The sequence below is a fragment of the Opisthocomus hoazin genome, chromosome 5 (genome assembly GCF_030867145.1).
Source record: "Opisthocomus hoazin isolate bOpiHoa1 chromosome 5, bOpiHoa1.hap1, whole genome shotgun sequence".
Classification (NCBI taxonomy): Eukaryota; Metazoa; Chordata; class Aves; order Opisthocomiformes; family Opisthocomidae; genus Opisthocomus; species Opisthocomus hoazin.
In genome coordinates, this window is record NC_134418.1 from 21,734,094 (window position 1) to 21,757,273 (window position 23,180).

Here is a 23,180-nt window from a genome sequence, read left to right on the forward strand (position 1 = left end):
TTCATCCAGGTCGTTGATGAAGAAGTTGAACAAGACTGGGCCCAGTACTGACCCCTGGGGGACACCACTTGTTACCAGCCTCCAACTAGACTCAGCGCCGCTGATGACAACCCTCTGAGTTCTGCCATTCAGCCAGTTCTCAATCCACTTCACCGACCACTCATCCAGCCCACACTTCCTCAGCTTCCCTAGGAGGATATCATGGGAGACTGTGTCGAAAGCCTTGCTGAAGTCAAGGTAGACAACATCCATGTCTCTCCCTTCGTCTACCCAGCCAGTCATGTCATCGTAGAAAGCTATCAGATTGGTCAGGCATGATTTCCCCTTGGTGAATCCATGCTGACTACTCCTGATAACCTTCTTTTCTTCCACTTGCTTGATGATGGCCTCCAGGATAAGCTGCTCCATCACCTTTCCCGGGATGGAGGTGAGGCTGACCTGCCTGTAGTTCCCTGGGCCCTCCTTCTTGCCCTTTTTGAAGACTGGAGTGACATTGGCCTTTCTCCAGTCCTCGGGCACCTCTCCTGTCCTCCAGGACCTCTCGAAGATGATGGAGAGTGGCTCAGCAATGACATCCGCCAGCTCCCTCAGCACTCGTGGGTGCATTCCATCGGGGCCCATGGATTTGTGGACATCCAGATCACTTAAGCGATCCCTCACACAGTCCTCCTCAACCAAGGGAAAGTCGTCCTCTTTGTAGGCTTCTTCTCTTACCTCCGGGGCCTGGGATTCCTGAGGGCCAGTCTTAGCACTGAAGACTGAAGCAAAGAAGGCATTCAGTAGCTCTGCCTTCTCCGCATCCTCCGTCTCACCAGGACAGCCCCCTCATTCAGCAGCGGCCCCACGTTGTCCCTAGCCTTTCTTTTGCTGCTGATGTAGTTGAAGAAGCCCTTCTTGTTGTTTTTGACATCCCTTGCCAGCTTCAATTCCAGGTGAGCCTTGGCCTTCCTCGTCGCATCCCTGCACGCTCTGACCACGTTCCTGTACTCTTCCCAAGTGGCCTGTCCCTCTTTCCACATTCCATGGACCTTTCTCTTCTGCCTGATCTCCGCTAGAAGCTCCTTGTTTAACCACACAGGTCTCCTGCCTCCTTTGCTATATTTCTTTCTCAGGGGGATGCATTGCTCCTGTGCATGGAAGAAGTGTTGTTTAAAGAGCTGTTTAAACACTTCAAGAGTTGTTTAAACACTTGGTTTAGCATAGAGCTGAAATGAAAAAGGGTATGAAAAAAGTTTGGGATCTTTTTTCTTGTGTTCTGATCAGTAAGATAAATGGAAAAGAGTACATGAGGAAGAAGGTAAATGCATGATGTTTGTTTTGTGGTGTTATACCTACTTGGACTACCAGGGGTTTGGTTTGTTTTTTGCAAAGCATTGCTGCATTAATAAAGTTTGATACTAATTTTTAGTTTGTGTATAATTTCTTCATTGGAAGTAGCTTATAATTTTTGAGAAGAAAACTAGAGGGATATATCCATTAACACAGAGAGGATCTTGTGTTGCCATTCGAGTTTGAGAGTTCAGAAGCTGACTAGATATGTGGTGTGCATTTTCTGGCAATCTGAGTTTGTTTCCAGAAGATCAACTCTTGAATAAAGTCATCTGTTACTTGAAGTTTCTCCCCTAGAAAACTGCATTTCCTAACCTTAGAGTTAGTTCATAACCCCCATTTGAAAAGTATTGTCTATAGAGGACCACTGTCATGTTTCCCCTGTCTCGGATGGCAAAGTAGAGTAGGCCTCCTAAACAGTACTTGGGCATGATCATTGCCCTCGCTTGACCCCTTGCCAGTCTAATAAAATTGTGACTCTTTCTTATGCTCTTGCTTCCTTCCCGCCCGCAAATACCTGTGTGTATCTGTGTATTTTAAAAAATGTGATCACGATTGTCTACAGTAGCAATTTTCTCAGTGTAATGCTAAAGCTGTTATTTCCTGCTTTGTTTTGGCTTTTGCTTTTCCTAAAACATCTCGAACGTTGTAGCAACCAGTAGATGAGCCTCAGAATACATTTTTAACAACAAGTTATGGTACTTGCATCTAGATGAGGGGTGCTAAAGGGCATATAAATTAGATTGGTCGTGTAGAAACTAAATATACACCTTGTACTTTGATTTTTTTATCTTTACCATTGTTGTTGTGCTGTCTCCCTCACAAACATAAGTCCTGTTAAGGTCGTTTTTCCTTTAGGGTAAAGAAGCATTTGAGGGAAATTAGGTCATGTCATTTGTGCTATTTGAAATAAATGCAATTGAAAAGTAGGAAATGCGTTCCTGGTTTTGAGATCAAAAACTTGTAGTAGGAAGGGGAGGATTTAATTGGCATGTAACAGAAACTCATGGTGTTCTTAAATATACCCCTACTGCATTATTCAGCATTTTCATGAAGAAAGCTGGAACAGAGGTCAGGTAGCAGAAGATAAGAAGCAAAAGGCATAATAGCGAGCAGAAAGGTGATACACAGTGTGTGCTGTTTGATAACATTCATTACTGCTTACCTTTTTATTCATGGTGATTTTCAAATTTCAGAACTTATTGCAGCAATAAAGTTATAATAACCCATTCTAATGTCAAATAACTATAAATTTCAGCTTTATGATTCACAGCTGGGCTAGTGGAAGTACGCTCCTGTGCTGCTACTGCAGAAGTGTTAAATTTTATTTTTGAGGTAGTTTACTGTGTACTTTCTCGACCTGACAGTTCTACCAGGAAACATCTGCTTTGCAAATTGGCAAGTTTCTACCTGTTGCTGTGGTTCTCTGTTCTGCATTTTCAAATGGAAGAAGAAAAAATTCCAGAGCCTTCATATGACCCATAATTACCCCAAAGAATAAAATACTAATCATTAAAACCAATGGAATAAGCACATGAAAAAATGGTAGTTGTTAAACTTTGAATAGTTTACTTCTACAAGTGGCTTTCTGTTAGTTCATAATTCCATATTTATAGAAGTTTCTATGCTTCAGAACAGTGTGAAGGCAATAAAAAGAGTAAATAATTGTCATGACAAGTCTTTTTTGAAGTTGATCATCATAGTGGAGGAAATAGAGCATTTGTTTCTGTTTGTTTAAAATTACTAAGTTTAAAAAGCAATCTATAGGAGCAGTTTCACAAATTAATTTAGTGGGCTTCTCAAACATGCAAATCTTTTGATGTCATGGAACGAACTACTTTCTACAAATTCTCTTTTGTATGCTGTTGTTTTTCAAACCAGAGCATGATACTTTTGAAAGACATTCATAGATACTTAAGCTGTATGTATATTGGTATATTGTCAGTTTTGCTGTGTTTTAAACAGAGTGAAGGGAAAAATGTTCACTATGCATTTATTGGTGAGATAGAAAGTGATTTTTTTTTTCCTGCAGGCAATAATTTTTGCTCATTAGCATAAGCACTGAGACATTTTAAATTATAATAAAACTTAAAATTTGATTGTTTCTCTAACAAAGAATATGCATTAATTGTGCGCATTAACTGAAACGATTGCAAGTCTTTGTATTTATGTTTGAACAGGATAGACTCCCTCCTTGCTACTGATGAAACACTAAATGTTTAGGAATTGTAGTCAGCAGTTGTCCATTAAATTATTTTGTGAAACTGTTCCGTGTGTATTAATTGCTGCATCATGTTAAGCACCTACAAAAGCAAAACACTGTCATCATGTTCAAGGTCTTTTTATTTTCTTGTAAGGGTAGAAAGCATTTCATTCTACAGAGATGCAGACTGTTACCCATGGTCTATAGAACTGGAAAGATACTTACTGACAGTGCAGCTAATGCTGATTTTCCTTGCTTTTTCTCTTTTTTTGATTTGCGTTTTAGAAAATCTTCAAGGCAAATGAAGGACATGCACGTATAAACTCGAATGCAAAGTGTGAAGGGGCTGAGAAAGCTTTGGGTGCACAGCAGTTTCTTCTGTCTCTAGAGTTTTCTTGGAAGTTGTGTGTAATCTCATAATGCATTTCTCGTTTTCAGGTTCTTTTGTCCTCCTCCGTGTGTGTATCTTATGGGCAGTGGATGGAAGAAAAAAAAAGAGCAAATGGAACGGGATGGTTGCACTGAGCAAGAGTCACAACCTTGCGCCTTCATTGGAATAGGAAACAGCGACCAAGAAATGCAGCAACTGAACTTGGAAGGAAAGGTAGACTAATTGTAATAAATCGCTCAGATTACTGCAAAGGATGTTATAGCTACATGGTGCATATTTCAAGGAATACCCTTGCCTATTTTTGATTACTTTTGTTGCACTGTAGCAGATATTACATAAGTGGTTTTAAAAAAAATCCCTCAAACATATGTAGGACAATGGAATATGTGGATTTGGTTTGTGAGATCGTGGCAGGGCACTACCCTTTCATTGTAGGTTGTTGATTCAGAGTCACTAAACTGTTAGCTTATTTCGTAGGCATCAGGGGTTAACTGGAGTAAGGCTTCTGGCCCAGACTCCATGTCCGTTTCCCTGACTTGCATGCATGGATAATCTCATCAAGGAAGTGTCTGAACAACATCTGTTACTAGAAGTAGTCTTTGAGTACATTTCCATAACGATACACTTAAAAAAGCATCTTAATATATTTTGTAGATTATTTTTTTGCAGTGATATAAATTGCTACAAGATTTTTTTAAAGATATTTGTGTAAAGAGTTGGAATACAACTGGCAGCATGTGAGTGCTCATTTTAGCTGGTGGTTTTATTAAGCGGCATTTTATAGCTACCTAGCTACCCAGTCTGCTTAGAAATGCTTCATATGTTGCTGAATAGGAAAAGAATAATAAAAGTTCTTTTTGAGGTGTTTTTTTTTTTTCCAAGCTCCTGTTGTCACCTAGCGTGAACAGGTAGTCAAAAGTAACTTTCTAGTGTTTCAAAACCCAATTGTGTCCCATCCTTTGAAGAAAAGTTTGGCTCAATTTGGCTCACATTTTCTGCACAGGCAGCATCTTGTGCATGCCCAGTGTACGGCCTGTACAGCGCTACTGAAATGTAATTTTTAGTAGTGCTCTTAACTACTCAGAGATAGCTTTGACACAGCTATAGTCTCCAGTCATCTGTTTTGCAGTCCTGGTAAGGGTCTTTCGAAAGACGCTAAAGGGCTGAAGCCAGGTGCCAAACTTCACAAAGCTAAACAGTAGTCATAAAAATATCCATATGGAAGTGATGGAAAAAGCGGTTTCTGATCTGTTTTAGCAACTGTTGCATCAATTTTCCTAATTTGTTCAAAATTAAACATACGTGGTTTCTTGAACTGGGTTGGCCTAAAAGAAGAAACAACAGTATGTTTTCACCTGCAGAATTATTGCACTGCCAAAACATTATACATATCAGACTCGGACAAAAGAAAGCACTTCATGTTATCGGTAAAAATGTTCTATGGAAATAGTGATGACATCGGTGTGTTCCTCAGTAAACGGATCAAAGTCATCTCCAAACCTTCTAAAAAGAAACAGTCACTGAAAAATGCAGACTGTAAGTATTTTGCAGTTCTTTTCTTTATGTAGCAATTCATTTTGCCTCCTACTGATTTTTTGTTATGTATTCTGACGTCTGACTACGAAGTAAATACAATGAAATTTTCAATTTCTGCTTTTTCTAATGTATTTCAGAACAGTACACATCAATGTATTTTAAAGTATTCCAATATAGATAGGTTGCACTGTTGAGTTTTATGCTGTCATAGTTAATTATTCAGTAAATATAAAAGGTCCACCAAAAAAACTTTATTCTGAGGAATGAATCCTTGTAGACAAATGCACGAAGAATGCTCTGCCTGAGCTTTCTAACTGTTGGATCTCTTAAGCTGCCATGATCTGGTGCTTAGGATGTTTTGATCAGTATCAAAGATAGCTTTCAGATTGTGGTAAATGAGTAGCATAATGTTATCCAAACTGCACTTCACATCACAGCCACCTTCTTACTGTCTCATGCCATTTTCATGTTGTTTTTATTTTTAACATGTTTTGCATGGTTCCTTTTAAGTAATTGGTTAAGAAATCTGTACGGTGATATTTCACTCAGATTTATTTGCTTACTTTTTATTTTTTTAACTAAATACATCTCTGGTGTTAATGTATAATTGTGAGCATTTTTGCTTTTCCACCAAAGTTTTTGCCTGCATACCTCAAGAGATACCCTTTTTTTGTTTGTTTGTTTTTCGCGCTCTCTTCATTAGTGCTTTAAAAGGCTCTTCCATCTGTGTTGGGCTGGAACCCATTCACCTAGGGAATGTGGATCTCGCCTGCTAGCTTGCCGCATGACTAAAGGCAATCTGTTGCTGTGCAGTTCACACCCGTGGGCTCAGAGTATGCATGGTTGACTTTGTGTACAGACAGATAGTTGTGATGGACAGTGATACGAACCAAGCATTCTTCGATAGTAGATATGAACCAAGTAGAAGAAACATACCTGTTTTGATGGCAAAATGCTACTTGCTGATTTTTTTTTTTAGGGGAGCAGACATAGCATTTCTCTCTCTTGAATGATAAGTAAGTGCAAATATGAGAGAATTTCAAGTTGCATGGTTACAATTTTACATAGTTCTGTCTGTCTTCCTTTCAATCGATTGTGATTTATAAGAATAATTTTTCTTTATACATCAAATGATCACTGAAAGTTGTCTAAGTACTTCACAAGGGCAAGCTAAAGCTTCTGCTCAAATAATCAATTGTTGGAGAACTATGAACACAAGGAGTTTTCAGCTGGCAAGCACTGGCCCATTTGGCGAAGTGGCAAAATTCTGTGAACTAGCATGCCTTTGGAGAACAGCCACTATGTACATTATCCCACTTGTAATTTTTTGATTATTTTTGGTCTGTCACAAATACAGATATTTTCTAAATTCACCAATAGTTCAGAATTATTCCTTGATTTCCAGTATTCATTAATTTATTTTACTGTATTTGTGACTTCTTGTTACTTTTGTATGTAATAATGAAGTAATTTTATAATCTCAAGTCTGTATGTGTTCCTTACAGTATGTATTGCATCAGGGACAAAAGTGGCACTATTTAATAGACTTCGATCCCAAACAGTTAGCACCAGATATTTGCACGTAGAAGGTGGCAATTTCCATGCCAGTTCACAACAGTGGGGAGCATTTTACATTCACCTCTGTAAGTAAAAATGAAGCAATATGTTTTTGTCACCTCCCTCCCTCCATCCCTACATGAGTCCTGCGTTTTTTCCTCCATATTATATTAATTGCCCATATGCAGATTTGTTTTCTTACTGAGTGTACATTTGATGTAGTAGCGTGATACTAAATGTTCCTCCTATTGAGGAAAACAGTGATTAAAACAACTAATGTGAAAATTCCTGTTTCATGCAGTGGATGATGATGAATCAGAAGGAGAAGAATTCACAGTGAGAGATGGCTACATTCATTATGGGCAGACTGTCAAACTTGTCTGCTCAGTTACTGGCATGGCACTCCCAAGACTGGTACAGTTAAATTTCTCCAATGCTGTAATTAATTTGTAGATGGCTGCTTGGTGTAATTGCATAATTGGGTTTGCATTGTTAACAATTTTTGGCTTTGTATGTTTCCTTTTGGTAATAACATGGTTTATATGGAAAATGGCATTCATTTTAATAAAAGCGTATTTCTATATCTGCAGATTAATTCTGTAAGCAAAGAACAGCTTGTAAAATAAGCATGGAGAATTTTTCAGAATTCATAACTGCCAAAGTAGGTTAATCTGCAAGCTATCCTTAAGAAGAAGTCTATTTTAAAAACAGTAATGTAGGTCTCAATGTAGCAAAATACTTTAAATATTGATAATGAGTAGATGAGTAAAGTCTTTGCAACCAGTAGGACTATTCCATTTGTTGAGTTCAGGACAGCTTTAAAAATGCTCTACTGATTTGAATCTAAAAGCACTTCTGTGTACATCTAAGAATACATAATTATACTGATACCAGTTTGCAAAAGCATTTTGGACACTTATTAATACTGTCTGTTTTAAGCATGGAACATTGGAAGTGCTTTTGGAATAACATTTTTTAGAAAGAGACAATTTCAGCCCTTGTCTTTGCCACTGATACAAAATTGATTATAACTGCTTGAGGTTTGTGAACCAAAAAATTGTTTTACTGCTGGATACACAGTAATGTTTTTTATAAGTAAATTTAAGTAGAATTATAGATTTTTTTCCTTCTGTTTTATGCACTTAATGCCGCCCTAAGTGGAATTTTGTGACTGATAATAAACAATGCTTCATATGAGATCTTCTCTGAAATAGTGGTTTGTCAGCCCATTGCTAATTTCACTTTTAACTGGAAATAATTTTTAAAATGCGCCAGTGTAAAACCTACCTTCCATGCAGGCAGATTTTTATTCCTGTTCCCATACTTATTTTACTAGGACTGTAATGAGTAATTCTCTCCCAATAGCAAACTTAGCGAAAAAAGGAAGATAGCCTGCTCAGAGTAAATGGTATAAAAAGATAATTTAAGTTCATGTCTTTTTTTTGGTTGGTGGTTGTTTGGTTTTTTGTTGTTTAAGTCACATTATTTGACAGAAAAATCCAGACCCAGTTACTACTGTTCTGGTTCAGTGTGCATGAAAGTCAGTAAGAGAATCTCACTTCATTTGTGGGCTTGAAGTTAATATTTTCTTATTGCTGAAAGGAGACACCATTATTTATGATTCCAAAAACCTTGTTTGTAGATAGACATAGATTAAAACAAATTAGGATAAAGGTTCCTGTTTTGTTTGCTGTTGGGAACGTTTATCATGCTGCCTTGCAAGATTGATTGAAGGTGATCTAATTAAAAGGTAATTTGCAGACATTTTATCAGTTAATGCAAAGAACTTTGAAGAAACAGGTTATCCTTGAAACTTATATTGCTAATAATGCCATTTATTATCATTAGAAATCCCAGAGGACATGGTTGGCTTTCTGATTGTCGGCTTAGAAATCTTCAAGCACTTTGGCTGCTGCTTCTGCTGATGTTGCATAAAATGAAGTATTAAACTTTTTTCTGAAAGTTGAGTTAAAATTCCAAGCTACAGATTTCCACTGTCTGTAAGGGAATAACTTTTTTAATTTTTAAAAATAAAGTAGTGTAACAGCTCTGAATTAATTCAGCAGATATTTTTTGACTGAACTGCCAGCTGTGAGAAACAATTGTTCTTTGCAGTTGTCTTAAATATTTAATGACCAACTATTGTTAATATATGCTATGATTGTTGCGTTTGCAAAATTATACTTAAGGACATCTCAATACCTGTAAAGTAAATTCTTATTTTCAGCTTTTCTTGTTCAGCAACCAGTCTGCCACAGAATGTTGTTGATGCTATCAATGGTGGAAGCTTCTGTAGAAGTCTATTAATACTTGACCTACTGCTCTTCAGTAGCAGGAAATGGAACAAAAGTAGATTTTGCTGAAGCTTCAATTTTTTTCCACACTCCTGTAGCAAAAAAGATGAAATATATATGCATGCAGCACATTGAAGCTGTAGTACTGAGTGTCACTTCAGTGTTGTGTTCTTCTTTCAAAAGCTTTGAGAATTATGAATCTAATGTTGGTATCGAAACAGGAGGCATGAAAATTAGATTTTAAAAATGACCTTTCACTTCCTTTACTGACATGACATATGTAATCTCAAATGTAATGAAGTACAGAAATTGTCCTAAATACATATATGATTTTCATTCACAGATAATTCGAAAAGTAGATAAACAAACAGCGTTATTGGATGCAGATGATCCAGTATCGCAGCTCCATAAATGCGCATTTTACCTTAAAGACACTGAGAGAATGTATTTGTGCCTTTCCCAGGAGAGAATAATCCAGTTTCAAGTGAGTTGTTTAAACATATTTCAATAGGTGAGAAGTGTGGTTGCGAAGTTTTCCCAAATATTCCCAAAGTATGTATGAATGCCAGTTTTGCAGTTGGTTTTGAATGCAAGTCTAATAGTTTGTTTTGAAAAGACAGGATGGAAAGCAATGAACTTTCTGTCCCTTTCCAAATCAGTTTTTCTTTCCTCATAGCCTTCTTCCGTGTCTGTCTGGAAATGAATTGTATTTTCTCCAACAGAAGAAATGGAAACATACTAGGAACTTGTGCACGCAGTCCTGATACTGTGGCTTAACATGTTGACATATGTCAGTGGAGTTGAGCCACTTGTGTATCCATTTCTAGATTACAGCAAACAGGAAACAATACAGTTTATGATAGTCTTATTTCATGATGAACTTAGCAGAGGTACACTGTCTTGCTCTTGGCTAAGAGCATAGACAGCTATGGCAGTGGACCACAGTAATTTGTAAAGCGACAGCAATTTGGTGTGTCTGTAAAGAATGTAGCTGTCTCAGTGTTCAAGTGTTTGTTTCTCCAGCAGGTGGAGGAAAGTATCGCTAGCAAGTTACCCTAACAGGAATGAACCCCTAGGGAGAGATGTATAAAAATACCACTGTATACAGTTACTCTGACAGCTTACACAATGCGCTAATAAATTGCACTTTTAGTCTTATGTATGTTGTTATGCTTTTAGCAGACTTTCAGCATGATGATTCCCATTGGAGCAAGAAGACTGTGACCAATTTCAGGCCTACCTAAGTATTGCAATTTTCTCTAAGCATCCAAGGCAGCTCAAATAGCACAGGGTGTTTAGAGATAATGCTGTGCTCCAGGAAGATGGCCGCACTCAGGAAAGACTTAGGACTTCCTTAGGGGAACAGCTGTAGCTTCTTGGGTAAGAAGGGTAGAGGCAGGAAGGGGGGAAGCTAACTTTTTAAAAGTTTTCCCGTAACTGAAGGGACAAGAAGGCTCAGTTGGCTGCTGTCCTGAATTGGGACAATGGAAAGAGAATATGAGCAGATTTGTTCCTATTTCAGGAGGCATATTCATGACTTGTGGCTCTGAAGGGACCAGATCTATTGGTCCTACCCACAGCACATAGCAGAGATACATCTGTCAACGTATTTTCTTGTAAAGGAGAACAGACCTTCATCAAGGAGAAAGCTACGACATGGGAATCGCAATAACTGGGAATCAATCTTGCTATTTGATCTTTGTCAAAGTACTTTATGGGAAGGGCTGAATGAAAAAGCAACTCCCTGCTTTTCTGGCAGCTGCCTTAGTTCAACATCCCGGAATTGCCTGTGGAACTGCCAAGACATCCTACCATTCTTCAGTTTCTGCAGCACTGATGGAGCCGAATCTGATAAGAGCTCTGAACTTTCACATGGGTGGGACTTAGATAAAAGGACAACCCACTATTTTGATTTCTTTTAGTGGAGTAGGTGCCTGCTGCTTCTGCTTGTTGAATAAAATCTGTTAACTTGCACATCAGGCTGTTATCACTCTTTGGTAAGTGAAATCCCTGTGGAAGACAAACTCTTTCTACCAGTGGCAAGAGAAATCGCATTTTATATGTTTTTTCCTTTGGACCAGAACACCAAGATCAGAGAAACAGGCATGTGTACCATGTTTCACCTGCCTGCTCTTAAGCATTTACAGTTGAATACAGTTCCTATAGAAGGAGTCTAGACAGACTGTGATCACTGGGGAAGAAAAAAGAAAAACAAAAACAAAACACCAAAACCCACAAAAAAACCCCTCAAACTTTACTTGAGGGTGACAAATCTCTCTTGGGTGAATGGAAGTAGCCTAATACAGAGACCTTAGAGGCTTAAAGCAGAGATACTGTAAAAAGTCATCAGGTCAGCATGAACCTACAAAAACCTTGAAATTCAGTTGCTGAAGTACCAGCCAGATTTCTCTTTAAAGATAGATGTCCGTGTGTTCTGGAGAATACAGAAAGAATGTAGATGGAAGTGACAGGGAGGAATGCTTCTCTAGAAGAGGAATTATAATCTTTCAAGGATTTCTGTTACAGGAGAAGTAATTTTTTCTTGAAATGCTTCTTCACATAGCAGGACTTCCAGAACAAATTCTGTGGCATTTGCCTTCTGCTTTGTGGCAGGGGTTTAGCAGATCTGAAGAAGCCAGTCAGGGATCTTGTACAGGGGTCATTCATTTTTTTGCTTGGCCAATCTGATAGCTTTCTATGATGGCATGACTGGCTGGGTAGATGAGGGGAGAGCCGTGGATGTTGTCTACCTTGACTTCAGCAAGGCTTTCGACACTGTCTCCCGTAACATCCCCATAGGGAAGCTCAGGAGGTGTGGGCTGGATGAGTGGTCAGTGAGGTGGATTGAGAACTGGCTGAATGGCAGAACTCAGAGGGTTGTCATCAATGGCACGGAGTCTAGTTGGAGGCCTGTAATTAGTGGTATCACCCAGGGGTCAGCACTCGGCCCAGTCTTGTTCAACTTCTTCATCAATGACCTGGATGAAGAGTTAGAATGTACCCTGAGCAAGTTTGCTGATGACACCAAACTGGGAGGTGTGGTAGATACACCAGAAGGCTGTGCTGCCATTCAGTGAGACCTGGGCAGGCTGGAGACTTGAGCACAGAGGAAGCTGATGAACTTCAACAAGAGCAAGTGCAGGGTCCTGCACCTGGGGAGGAACAGCCCCATGCAGCAGCACAAGCTTGGGGCGGACCTGCTGGAGAGCAGCTCTGCAGAGAGGGACCTGGGAGTGCTGGTGGACAACAGGTTGACCATGAGCCAGCAGTGTGCCCTGATTGCCAGGAAGGTCCATGGCATTCTGGGGTGCATTAAGAGGAGTGTGGCCAGCAGGTCGAGGGAGGTTCTCTTCCCCCTCCTCTCAGCCCTAGTGAGGCCCCATCTGGAGTACTGCTTCTAGTTCTGAGCTCCCCAGTTCAAGAAAGATGAGGAGCTACTGGAGAGAGTCCAATGGAGGGCTACAAGGATGATGAGAGGACTGGAATATCTGTCCTATGAGGAAAGGCTGAGGGAGCCTGAAGGAGAGAAGGCTGAGAAGGGGACCTTATAAATATCTGAAGGGTGGGTGTCAGGAGGATGGGGCCAGACTCTTTTCAGTGGTGCCCAGCGACAGGACAAGGGGCAATGAGCACAAACTGAAGCAGAGGAAGTTCCTTCTGAACATGAGGAAGAACTTCTTCCCTCTGAGGGTGACGGAGCACTGGAACAGGCTGCCCAGGGAGGTTGTGGAGTCTCCTTGTCTGGAGATATTCAACACCCACCTGGACGCAGTCCTGTGCAGCCTGCTGTAGGTGACCCTGCTTTGGCAGGGGGATTGGACTGGATGACCCACAGAGGTCCCTTCCAACCCCTACCATTCTTTGATTCTGTGATTTTTGATATCCATTTTTTTATTTGTCATGATTTGCAGTACGTCAGCCTATGCCTACAGGGACTTTAGTCAACCTATAGGAAAAATGTCGTGTCAAAATAGTATACAACAGTTCCTCTTCTGAAGTTTGGCTAGTAATTTAGAAGCTCCATATATTTCCATTAAAAATATCAGTTCGGTCTTGAGCTTGAAAAGATCTGTAGTTACTATCCTTGTTACACACTTGCCTTGCAAGCTGTTCTTAGTGCTTTTTTACGTGATCATACCAGAATGAAGAGACCACACGAGTATGCAGTTTTGATCTTAACTTCCTTTCATCTGAACTGGTATATTTGTGCTAACTGAAGTTTATAGAACAGTTTTGAAGCGTGAAAGTTATGGTTACATATACATAGATATCTTTAAAGTTTAGTTGAAGAAAACGGAAATTAGGTATTAAAAGTAAAATTTTTGAGTCCCATTTTTTTCTGTGCATGTGTTTAACCTGTACACAACTTGCTTGTTTATTGCTAGATGATGGAATTGTTCAGAGAGGCTTTTGTTGCCATAGAAAATAGTTGTTACTGTATTTTCTATCTATGTAAATATGTATGTATACTAATTTAGTAATATTTAGTTGTATTTACAAGGAGACAGTGAAGGTTTCTGACTAATTAGCAAGATTGTCATTTCAGCTTCTCTCCCACGTCTGTGCACAAACACAGAAATACAAGCTTCTGTTTTCCATCATGTGGATGGTGAACAACTCTCTGCAAAGAAAACAAAATCTTGGCTAAAAAGATGTAAATCACAGTTGAGGAAAAGTGTTCCACTTCAGTCCATAGCTGTTTTTGTCACTTGGCGTTAATAAAAGAAGATCTATTTTGAAGTCACTACTTCTAGTTGCTGTAGTTTGTTGGTTAATGGCTGTTGAGTAATGTTAAAACTTTGAAAGCTGAACTAAAACAAAACCCAATAATAAACAGAAGTTTGGAGAGATGACAGTATCATAGGTGAGAGGTACAGTGTCCTCACAAGTTTTAGTTTTCTACTAGTTTTGCTGAAATGTGTGTGGCTGTTTCTCTAGGTCATTTTGTTAGAGGAAAAACGTAAGGAAACACATTTTTGAAATAACAGAGATTGTTACTGGCTGAGTTGGTTTTTAGCTCTGTGACTTGGGAAACAAGTCTACAGGTCAGATTTAAACCTTACCTTTCTTTCTTTCTAAGGCCACTCCATGCCCAAAAGAACCAAATAAAGAAATGATTAATGATGGAGCTTCTTGGACAATCATTAGCACAGATAAAGCAGAATACACATTTTATGAGGGGATGGGACCTGTCCATGCACCAGTGACACCTGTGCCTGTTGTAGAAAGTCTTCAGGTAAGTTTGTTTTTTCTAATAAACTCTTTTGTGTGAGATTATTTTTGTCATACTGATTTAACCTTCTTTGTACCTTTGTGGAATACTGTAGGAAAACATTCTTGCTAGCTTTATAAATAGGAAAATTACTTCATGTTGCAATAATTTTTCTTCACCTATGTTTCAGAATACATGAGCCTGTCCATGACAAGAATACTATTCGATATTGTTCTATACGTGCAGAATTTTATTTTTTAAAATACTATGGTAGTGATATCCTTAGAACTTCTACCTCTGATGATTTAGAAATTGATTTGTGCTCTTCAAAGTGCCAGTTACAGAGCAAAGAGAGCCAGACTGAAACCACGTTAAGAAAATCAGCATTGTGCTGTGAAAAAAATGAAGATCTCCTAACACATTCTGTGAAAGATTCTTTGTCCTTTGTTTTCAAAGCCTTGTTGACTTCTGTTCTAAGTGGCCACTATCAAAACCTTGAAGTTCCTTCAGTTGTCAGATTAATTGGCAGTATCTTTTAGATGTGTTGCTTTTTTGCAGTTCAGTTGTGTAGGTGTGTTTGTTTCAGTTTTATCCAGCTGATAGAAACAGCACTGTTTACAGTTTTTGTATGCATGTGAAGAATTTTTTTTTAATTTTTTTTTTCTGAGAGAGGGTGTTTGTTTTTATTAATACATTTTTTTTTGTGGACTTTCTTCTTTTTTCTATTCACTCCCTTTCCAGTTGAATGGTGGCGGGGATGTAGCAATGTTGGAACTTACAGGACAGAACTTCACTCCAAATTTACGTGTCTGGTTTGGGGATGTGGAAGCTGAAACCATGTACAGGTATAGTACTTCCTGCTACTTTCATGGTGATTACATCTTATCGGATGCTTTGAAGAGTGTATACTTACGTGTATACACTCAAGTGTACACTTTCTGCCCTGCAGAAAGGGACCTGGGAGTGCTGGTTGACTGCAGGCTCGATATGAGTCAGCAGTGTGCCCTGGCAGCCAAGAGGGCAAACCGCATCCAGCTGGTCAAGAGAGGCGATTATCCCACTGTATTTAGGATTGATGCAGCCTCACCTTGAGCACTGTGTGCAGTTCTGGGCCCCACAATTTAAGGACAATGTTCAGGTACTTGAATGTGTCCAGAGGAGGGCAACAAAGCTGGTGAAGGGCTGGAAGGCATGGCCTGTGCGGAGCGGCTGAGGACTATGGGATTGTGTGGTTTGGAGAAATGCAGGCTGAGGGGCAACCTGGTTGCTCTCTACAGCTTCTTGAGGAGGGGGAGTGGAGAGGGAGGTGCTGAGCTCTTCTACCTGATTATCCAAGGGCAGGACACATGGGAATGGTTCAAAGCTGCACCCAGGAGGTTCTGACGTGGTGTTAGGAAATGTTTCTTTACCAAGCGGGTGGTCAAACACTGGAACAGGCTTCCTAGAGAGGTGGTTGATCCCTCATGCCTGTCAGTGTTTAAGTGGCATTTGAACAATGTCCTTAATAATATGCTTTAACTTTTGGTCAGCACTGAATTGGGCTAGATGATTGTTGTAGGTCCCTTCCAATTGAGCTATTCTGTTCTATTCTTTAAGCTTAAGTTTTATTATGCTTAGTTGACTTTCCTGTTTTTCAGATGCGCAGAGAGCATGCTATGTGTTGTTCCAGACATTTCTGCATTTCGAGAGGGTTGGAGGTGGGTCCGTCAGCCAGTCCAGGTTCCAGTAACTTTGGTCCGTAACGATGGCATAATTTACTCCACCAGCCTTACCTTTACATACACACCGGAACCAGGGCCACGACCACACTGCAGTGCTGCTGGAGCAATCCTCAGAGCCAACTCAAGCCTCGTGGCTTCCAGTGAAACAAATACAAACAGCGAGGGAAGTTACACAAACGTCAGCACAAATCCAACCAATGTCACATCATCTACAGCAACTGTAGTTTCCTAACTACTGTCGTTTGTCCGGACTTTAACTGACTTTTAAGTGCTCCATTCAAGAGAACTGAACAATTTTTGTGGTTTCATGGGAAAACACCTCTCCATTTTAGGTGATATTATTTGAACCTTGTTACCTGCAAGTGCTGATCTTAAATATAGAAGCCACAATAAAAAAAAAAAAAAACATCCAAAACGTAAGAACTTTATTGAAAATCTATTTTTCAGCTGTTTTTTTTAATGGGCAAGAAACAAAAAATGTGGCTGGGATACATGTTGAGCAAACTAGAAAACATGAACACAAAATAGTTTTTATGGACCAAGAAACTTGTATAAGCTTTAGTATAAAAGGTACATTTTCACCATACCTTTTTTGTATCACAACGTATAGTACACTTTTGTTACCAAATAGTTTATATTTTTTTTTCCTCTGAGCTTTTGCTCTGAAGTATATTCAGGTTCCAAGCCTGACCATGCTTGTATAATCTAATTACCATACTCTTCCAGTTTTAAAAAAATATATATATATTTTTGGTCTGTGGCTGGAACTGTTCCTTTTTTTAAACTGAAGTCTTGTGACTTTTTATGAACTGAAATTGTTTTTATTTCAGCAAGTAGAACCTTGTAAAGGCCAGCATATTTTTTTTAAGATTATATGAAGTCTGTGCAAAAGCTTTAAAAAATGCCTCTGCCTTGCCTGCAATACATGCAATGTATGTTAACTTTAGTGCTCTGTTTTCAGTCATTGTTAATAGTTATTTCTGGTTTCCTTTTTTAAATATGTATTTATAGTGATAATTCATGAGGTTCTAACATTACATGAGTTTGTTTTTCTAAGTGGCATCTCAAGCAGTCATATTAATGATTGCTCATGTCACAGGCATACGTTGGTGTTTTTGAAGGGTTGTTACTGGGTTACTCCCCCTCTTCCTTGCTCAGTCATATTGCATCTGAAAATGTTTCAGGATCTGTTCAGGTTTTTCTAATCTTGTACATAATTTGTATTAAGTGTAAGTTAAATGTTTTATTTTGAAAGCGGAATGTTCCCAATAACTTCATTTGGCAGCATGTCTTCTGTCTTGTTGGCATGTAACTAAAATACCATAAGAAGTATGTGCTACGAATGGGATTGGTCGGTGATGCCCTTCATCACTTGAGAATCACAACAAGCATGTTTTTCTTCATACTGTTCAGTAAATTAGGCCAGACTTTGGTGTTAACACTTGTGTTGAGAACGTGCTTTCATTGTGAAGTGATCATACCATAATAACTAGAAGTAAATTTTATTACTTAGAAATGGGCAAATAGAAGATGGTAAAAGCACTATGAAGATGTCAGCTTCTCCCATCCTTCTTTCCTGTGGGTTTCTCTTTCCCTGCCAACAGCTTGTGCAACATTCAAGTCTTCTCTCCATCATAAATTCAAGGCTCATTTGCACTTTGACTTTGTTGGTTGTTGCATTTATTTCTCATTTTGACTTTGCCATGTTTTGTCCCTCCATGTAGACCTGCCTGCTTCATTTGTATTTGGAAGTATACCCCAGTAGTTCATTTGTAGTCACAGAACTAGGCATAGACTTGTAGGACAAGTTCTGATAGTGTGATCTTCCTCTGTAAAAGCCAAAATACAAGTCTTGTAGTGTGTTCAGCCTTTTCTATACCCTGAAGCAAGAGCCACAACTGCTGTGTAAATGTGAACCCATGGCTTCCTACAGTGCATTGCTTACAAGCATATGTGTTGACCATTTTCTTAGGGCTTTTATTTCTGACCACTTATTCCAGTTTAAACACCCACCACCATTTTAAAGCATCCACCACCATTTTAAAACATTGTCTCTGCACCATATTTGTGTACTCTGACGCTCCATTCTACTTGTTTGCTTTAGTGCTTCATTGTATGTGTGAAAATAATGTGGTTAAAGGAAGAAATCAGTTATAAAGCGTATTTAGCTAATAGTAAAATCAGTGCCACTGTCCTAAAATGTGCTTGTATTCTACCACAGGTCTTCCTATTTGCTATTCTGTATTATGAAACTTACTCCCATGACATAGTTGCAATGCTGGTTCTTAGCACTAGTGAATACTGCCTCACCTCATCTCTGTTTCAGTGACCAAGGGCAGAATTCATTGTGGCCTTATCTCTGTTTTAAACTGTTTACTGGTATTTACTTGCAAATCTGTTTACCTTTGTATGTGCTATAAAATTTTGTTGTAGTTGTGTTGTGGGAGGAATCATTTCACAGTGTTTTTGTTAGAAGCACATAAGTATCTTACAGTACGGCTTAATTCAAGAGCCACAGATATTCATCACTAATTAGACTGAGAATTAAAATGAGCGATATATGTATTGGATTTAGAGGGTATTCAAGAACAAACCACACAGTAGTCAAACCATAACAAGCCTTTTAACCTTCAAAGACTGTTTAAAATAGCTTTTCAGAACTTGACACCTGCTTTTATACTCGTTATTTTATTTTTTTTTGCATAGAAATGCAATACTTTTTATATTCAGTTTCTTTACTTGCAATAACTTTGCCCAATAGATGTAATATTCCTTGACTTGTAAAGAACCTAACCAACTTAGCCTAATTTCTGCTGTTCTACACACTACAGCCAAGTGGGTGAGAATAAGAGACTATTAAGATCTGCTTATAAGACCATTTTAAAGGCCATTTTTCCCTTGGGCTGGTGGCTTCATTGTTGCCAGTAGATATTCTGTAGTACAGAAACGGTCTTCCAGGTCCTTACTGTTGTTAACATGTCCAGTTGTTCAGATATACTATCTTCCTGAAGTTTGTCCTGTGGGGTGATATTGTTACATTTATTGGCCTTGTGAGGTGTTAATAAGTTTTCATGATATTAAAAATATCTCAAGATTTTGATAAAACAACTTTTAGAATGTTTCAATATGAAACTATTATAACTGTTCAAGTCTAGCTGTTAAGTCTGCTGTTAATTCTATATACATAGAAGTTGAGTCTGTGTTCAGAATGTTGTTATAGTTCCAACAATAGGAAGAAGAAGCAAATTAAGTGCTCAAATTTAGCTATGCCTTTTCTTGTTTTCTTTTGTTTGGAACTGCATTTCAGAATTCAACACTAGCTTAGTCTTTAATAATCTGGTGCTGCTGTTTTTCCTAATTATTTGCCCTGAAGGCATCCCACAACTGTGTTAATAATACTTTGTTTCATTGCACAGACTTACAAGATCAGAATGGTTACCTGAAAAGACATGAACTCAAGACATAAATCAGTGAATTCCCCATGTAGAAAATATTTATGCCGCATGAAAAAAGTTACCTATTGGAAGTGAGCTACCCCCTTATAGATTAAATGACTCCATAGAGGTGTCTACCTTGAAACTAAGATGCTCTTCAATTGTGAACCGTATTATTTACTTTCTTTCAAAAGCAGCTGTGTTTGAGTACTGAACAAATGTGTATACTTTCCTGTGCCAGACTTTTGACTTTGTTTTCAAGCACTGTACTGTGGGATTGAATGGCAGCTTTGTTAGAGAAAGTAGTATATTAGGGTTTCTACTTAACCCTTTTAGGACTGAACAATTTCTTCCCTTTAGAATCTGTAAAATAAATGAGCGGTTCTGACTCTCTAAACGTTCTGTCTGTGTTCAGCACTGCATTTGCCCCATCTGGAGGTGCTATGCTAATGTCATTTTTTAAAAAATCCTGTAGCATGTATGTACATTCAGTCTTAAAAGGGTTATTTTTACAAACTGCACCTGTAAAGTTTCTTAGCAATAAGGTAGAAAAATGAGCAAGTTTTTACCATAATTTTGTAGAGTTAATTGCTCAGTTCCATATTTCATCAAGAAAAAACCCTGCAATATGGGCAGTTTTGAGGATTAAATAAAAGTTAAATGTAAACCACATAAAAGTGTTTTTGTCAAGTGTACTCTGTGTCTGTACGTGCATACAATACTGGGTTTCATTTTTTTCTACAAGGCTAAAGATAGAATGCTATGTTACTGTTGATGTGACAAAGATAATTGAACATCTGTATGACGATATCTTAAAAGTAGTTCAGATTTGATCAGGTGTTGAAACTTGCTACGTTTTTGTGGATTTTTTTCAATGTTAACCAAGGAATATGATTTTTTTTTTTTCTTGTTTACAAATGAACAGTGGGGTCATCTATGGAACCAGAACAGCACAAAAGAAGACCAACCCCAGGAGTGGAAAAGTCATCAGTAGTTGTGAGGCTGTGCACACTGGACTCCACTTAAACGGGATATGGAATGTCCACCCAAAAGTCTCTATCGGTTTCATTATTGCTTGTATTATTGCTGGAGTTAGATAAGAAACTGTTTTTTTTTCCAATAATGTAAAAAAAAAAAAGAACCGGTTCACTTTTTTTATATTATTTATTAAATAAGAAAAAATGAACTGTGTTTAATTGTTTAACTTTAGCAACTTTATTATTGCAACTAGTATACCTGACTTACTTTCTTCCTTTTCTTAGTTGCAGACTATCTGGTACTTATTTCAGCTGGATAATAACTAGAACTACAAGTTTAGCAAGCTAGCTTGTTTCTGGTAGGGCCATAGGGAACTACTAGAAATCATGCATTCTTTCAGTCTGCAAGCACAAATGACACAGTCACTTGAAGAAAGTTTCTGGGATGGGAAGTGGACACAACAGAGTGAGAATTTGGAGTGGCAGAAACCTCCCAGTGCCAGTTTTGTATTAAACTGATACAAGAACTACTAGTTTAACCATAAGACTGCGAAGGGCCCAGAAGCGGTTGTTAAGAAGGTGTGGCGAGAGCAAGAGAGATTCGATTGGAAAAAGTAGATCATCTGACTGTAAGAAGGCATTACAGATTTATATTGAAACATCTGCAAAGGTGAATGCTGATGTTACTGACACATAAAATAGCCAGAAACTCAACACTGGTAGAGCTTCTGCTGTTTGAAAGGGGGACAGTATGGGCCGATTACATTTAAAAATTATATTAAAGACTCTTGCAGTCCATTTCTGGAACGATAAATTGATTCTTCTGGAACAGAATAGAGATCAGATCTCTTCTGAGGTTTTGGCAAAGAGAACGATCACTTGCTAAAGTGTAGTGTTGGTATAGTTGGAAGAAATTGTGTGGGATGGTGCTGGTCTTCGATGAAGAACTACAGCTATAAAAAAGTCTGTTCATCTAAACCTTGGGAATTGGCTATATAGATAGTCTCAATAATAAATCCTGGTAAAATCCAGAGCAGAGGATTAAAAGGAGAATGGTGTGAAATTATTTGGCTAGAGGAAAGGATTCATTTGGAGGATTGCATGCAATGTGTGCCACTTCAGAACATTCAGAATTACAGAACTGAGACAGGTAGCTTACCTTTCACAGTGCCCTGTTGAGATTGGAGTTGCATGCTTCTGAGAAGGGTAGAAAAACCTCAATGTGCTCAGTTAGCGTGTTCATGAAGGACATTTATTTCTGACACCCAGTAGCACATGCTTAGTGTGAGGCCAAAAGCATGAGGAGTTACAGCCTGTATTTAAAAATATTTTTGTATTGAATATCAACATTAATTAGGTATTCTAAAGAGAAATAAGTTGAAGTCTTGATTGTCTGTAGAAGCAAGCTTGCAAGCTAACTGCTCTCTAAAAAAGGATCTGAAAAAGCTGCCTGAGTTTGACATCTCAGGTTCTGCATCTCCTTCAAATATGGAAAAAGATGGTTAAAAGTTTGCTGTCATCTTTTTGACGCACTACTGCTTTTGTATGCTAGTCTTAGTTCCCTTACTGTTCATGTGTACTTCTCCAGATCCTTCACTAGTTTGCAGTTTTTCTCAGGAAGTGTAGATTTTGCTGCATAATTTAGGAGAGAGGAGTTGATGTTAAGTAAGGTGAACTATAACTTTGGAGGCTATGTGCTGTCATTTCTCTGTAGTGTTTCTGCTTTGTGCTGTGAAGTGGGGGAGAAAAGGTTGATTGGTTTTTAAGCTGCTTGGATGTACACTGGTAGTTTCTGCAGAGCTGGTCTTAATGATCTGCAGGTCTTTATCTGAAGATGACACGCTTAAATTTGGAATCATATAAAGGTGCCCGTGAATCTTAGTTTCTGATTTTAGAAATTCTTTGCGTATTATCCACCTTTAGTTGTATTTGATGTCATTTTGTCCCCTAATCTGTGTTCATTAAAACCTTAAATCTTCTCTGCTTTTAACAAAAAAACCCCTTTGTTCCATTTGCTGATTTTTTCCTCTGGAAAATTCATCCACTTCCACCTCGACAAACCCCCATAGATGCATTTTGTAGGCAAGATGGGATCTTGTGCCATTCAGTCTGCATCTGCACCCTACCTCCGTCACTTACTTTCTACTGTAGCTTCTCTTGAGTGGCTTGACTTTCGGGCCCTTGACATACAAATAAATAATAGCAACTGCATTAATTAGTGCATTGCTTTATCAATATGTGAAGGGGAGTTATAATAAATTACTGTCCATTGGCTATCGTTTTTAAAAGGAAGGGTTTCGGTACAGAAACCGCAGCCTTACAGACCATATCATCAGGATCTTTTGAAGAACTTTGTAGTTGTGCTTGAAGAATAATGTCAACAATTGTAGAAAAGGTGGAAACACAGATCTATACGTGCTATGTTTTCTGTGTTGATACTGTCTCTTAATAGCCAGCTGGCCACAAACGCATGAGTATTTCTTTAAATCTCCGAGTGAGTTTAATTCTGTTTTGAGCCCAGTGCTT

General features: G+C 38.5%; 1 protein-coding gene across 4 annotated transcripts in view; it reads left to right on the forward strand.

Annotated features, from left to right (window-relative positions):
• RBPJ (recombination signal binding protein for immunoglobulin kappa J region) overlaps positions 1-20,863 on the forward strand; it is a 158,907-nt gene extending 138,044 nt beyond the window's left edge. For 3 of the 4 annotated variants that reach the window (XM_075420662.1, XM_075420664.1, XM_075420663.1), the window contains 8 exons: positions 3,971-4,136; positions 5,285-5,459; positions 6,965-7,102; positions 7,318-7,430; positions 9,654-9,794; positions 14,391-14,546; positions 15,264-15,367; positions 16,160-20,696. In XM_075420662.1, coding sequence (XP_075276777.1) covers positions 3,971-4,136; positions 5,285-5,459; positions 6,965-7,102; positions 7,318-7,430; positions 9,654-9,794; positions 14,391-14,546; positions 15,264-15,367; positions 16,160-16,475 — 1,309 coding nt within the window. In that variant the 3' untranslated portion in view covers positions 16,476-20,696. Of the gene's footprint in view, positions 1-3,970; positions 4,137-5,284; positions 5,460-6,964; positions 7,103-7,317; positions 7,431-9,653; positions 9,795-14,390; positions 14,547-15,263; positions 15,368-16,159 lie in introns of all 4 variants that reach the window. The other variant, XM_075420665.1, reaches the window with a different exon arrangement.
• The last annotated feature ends 2,317 nt before the right edge of the window (positions 20,864-23,180 follow it).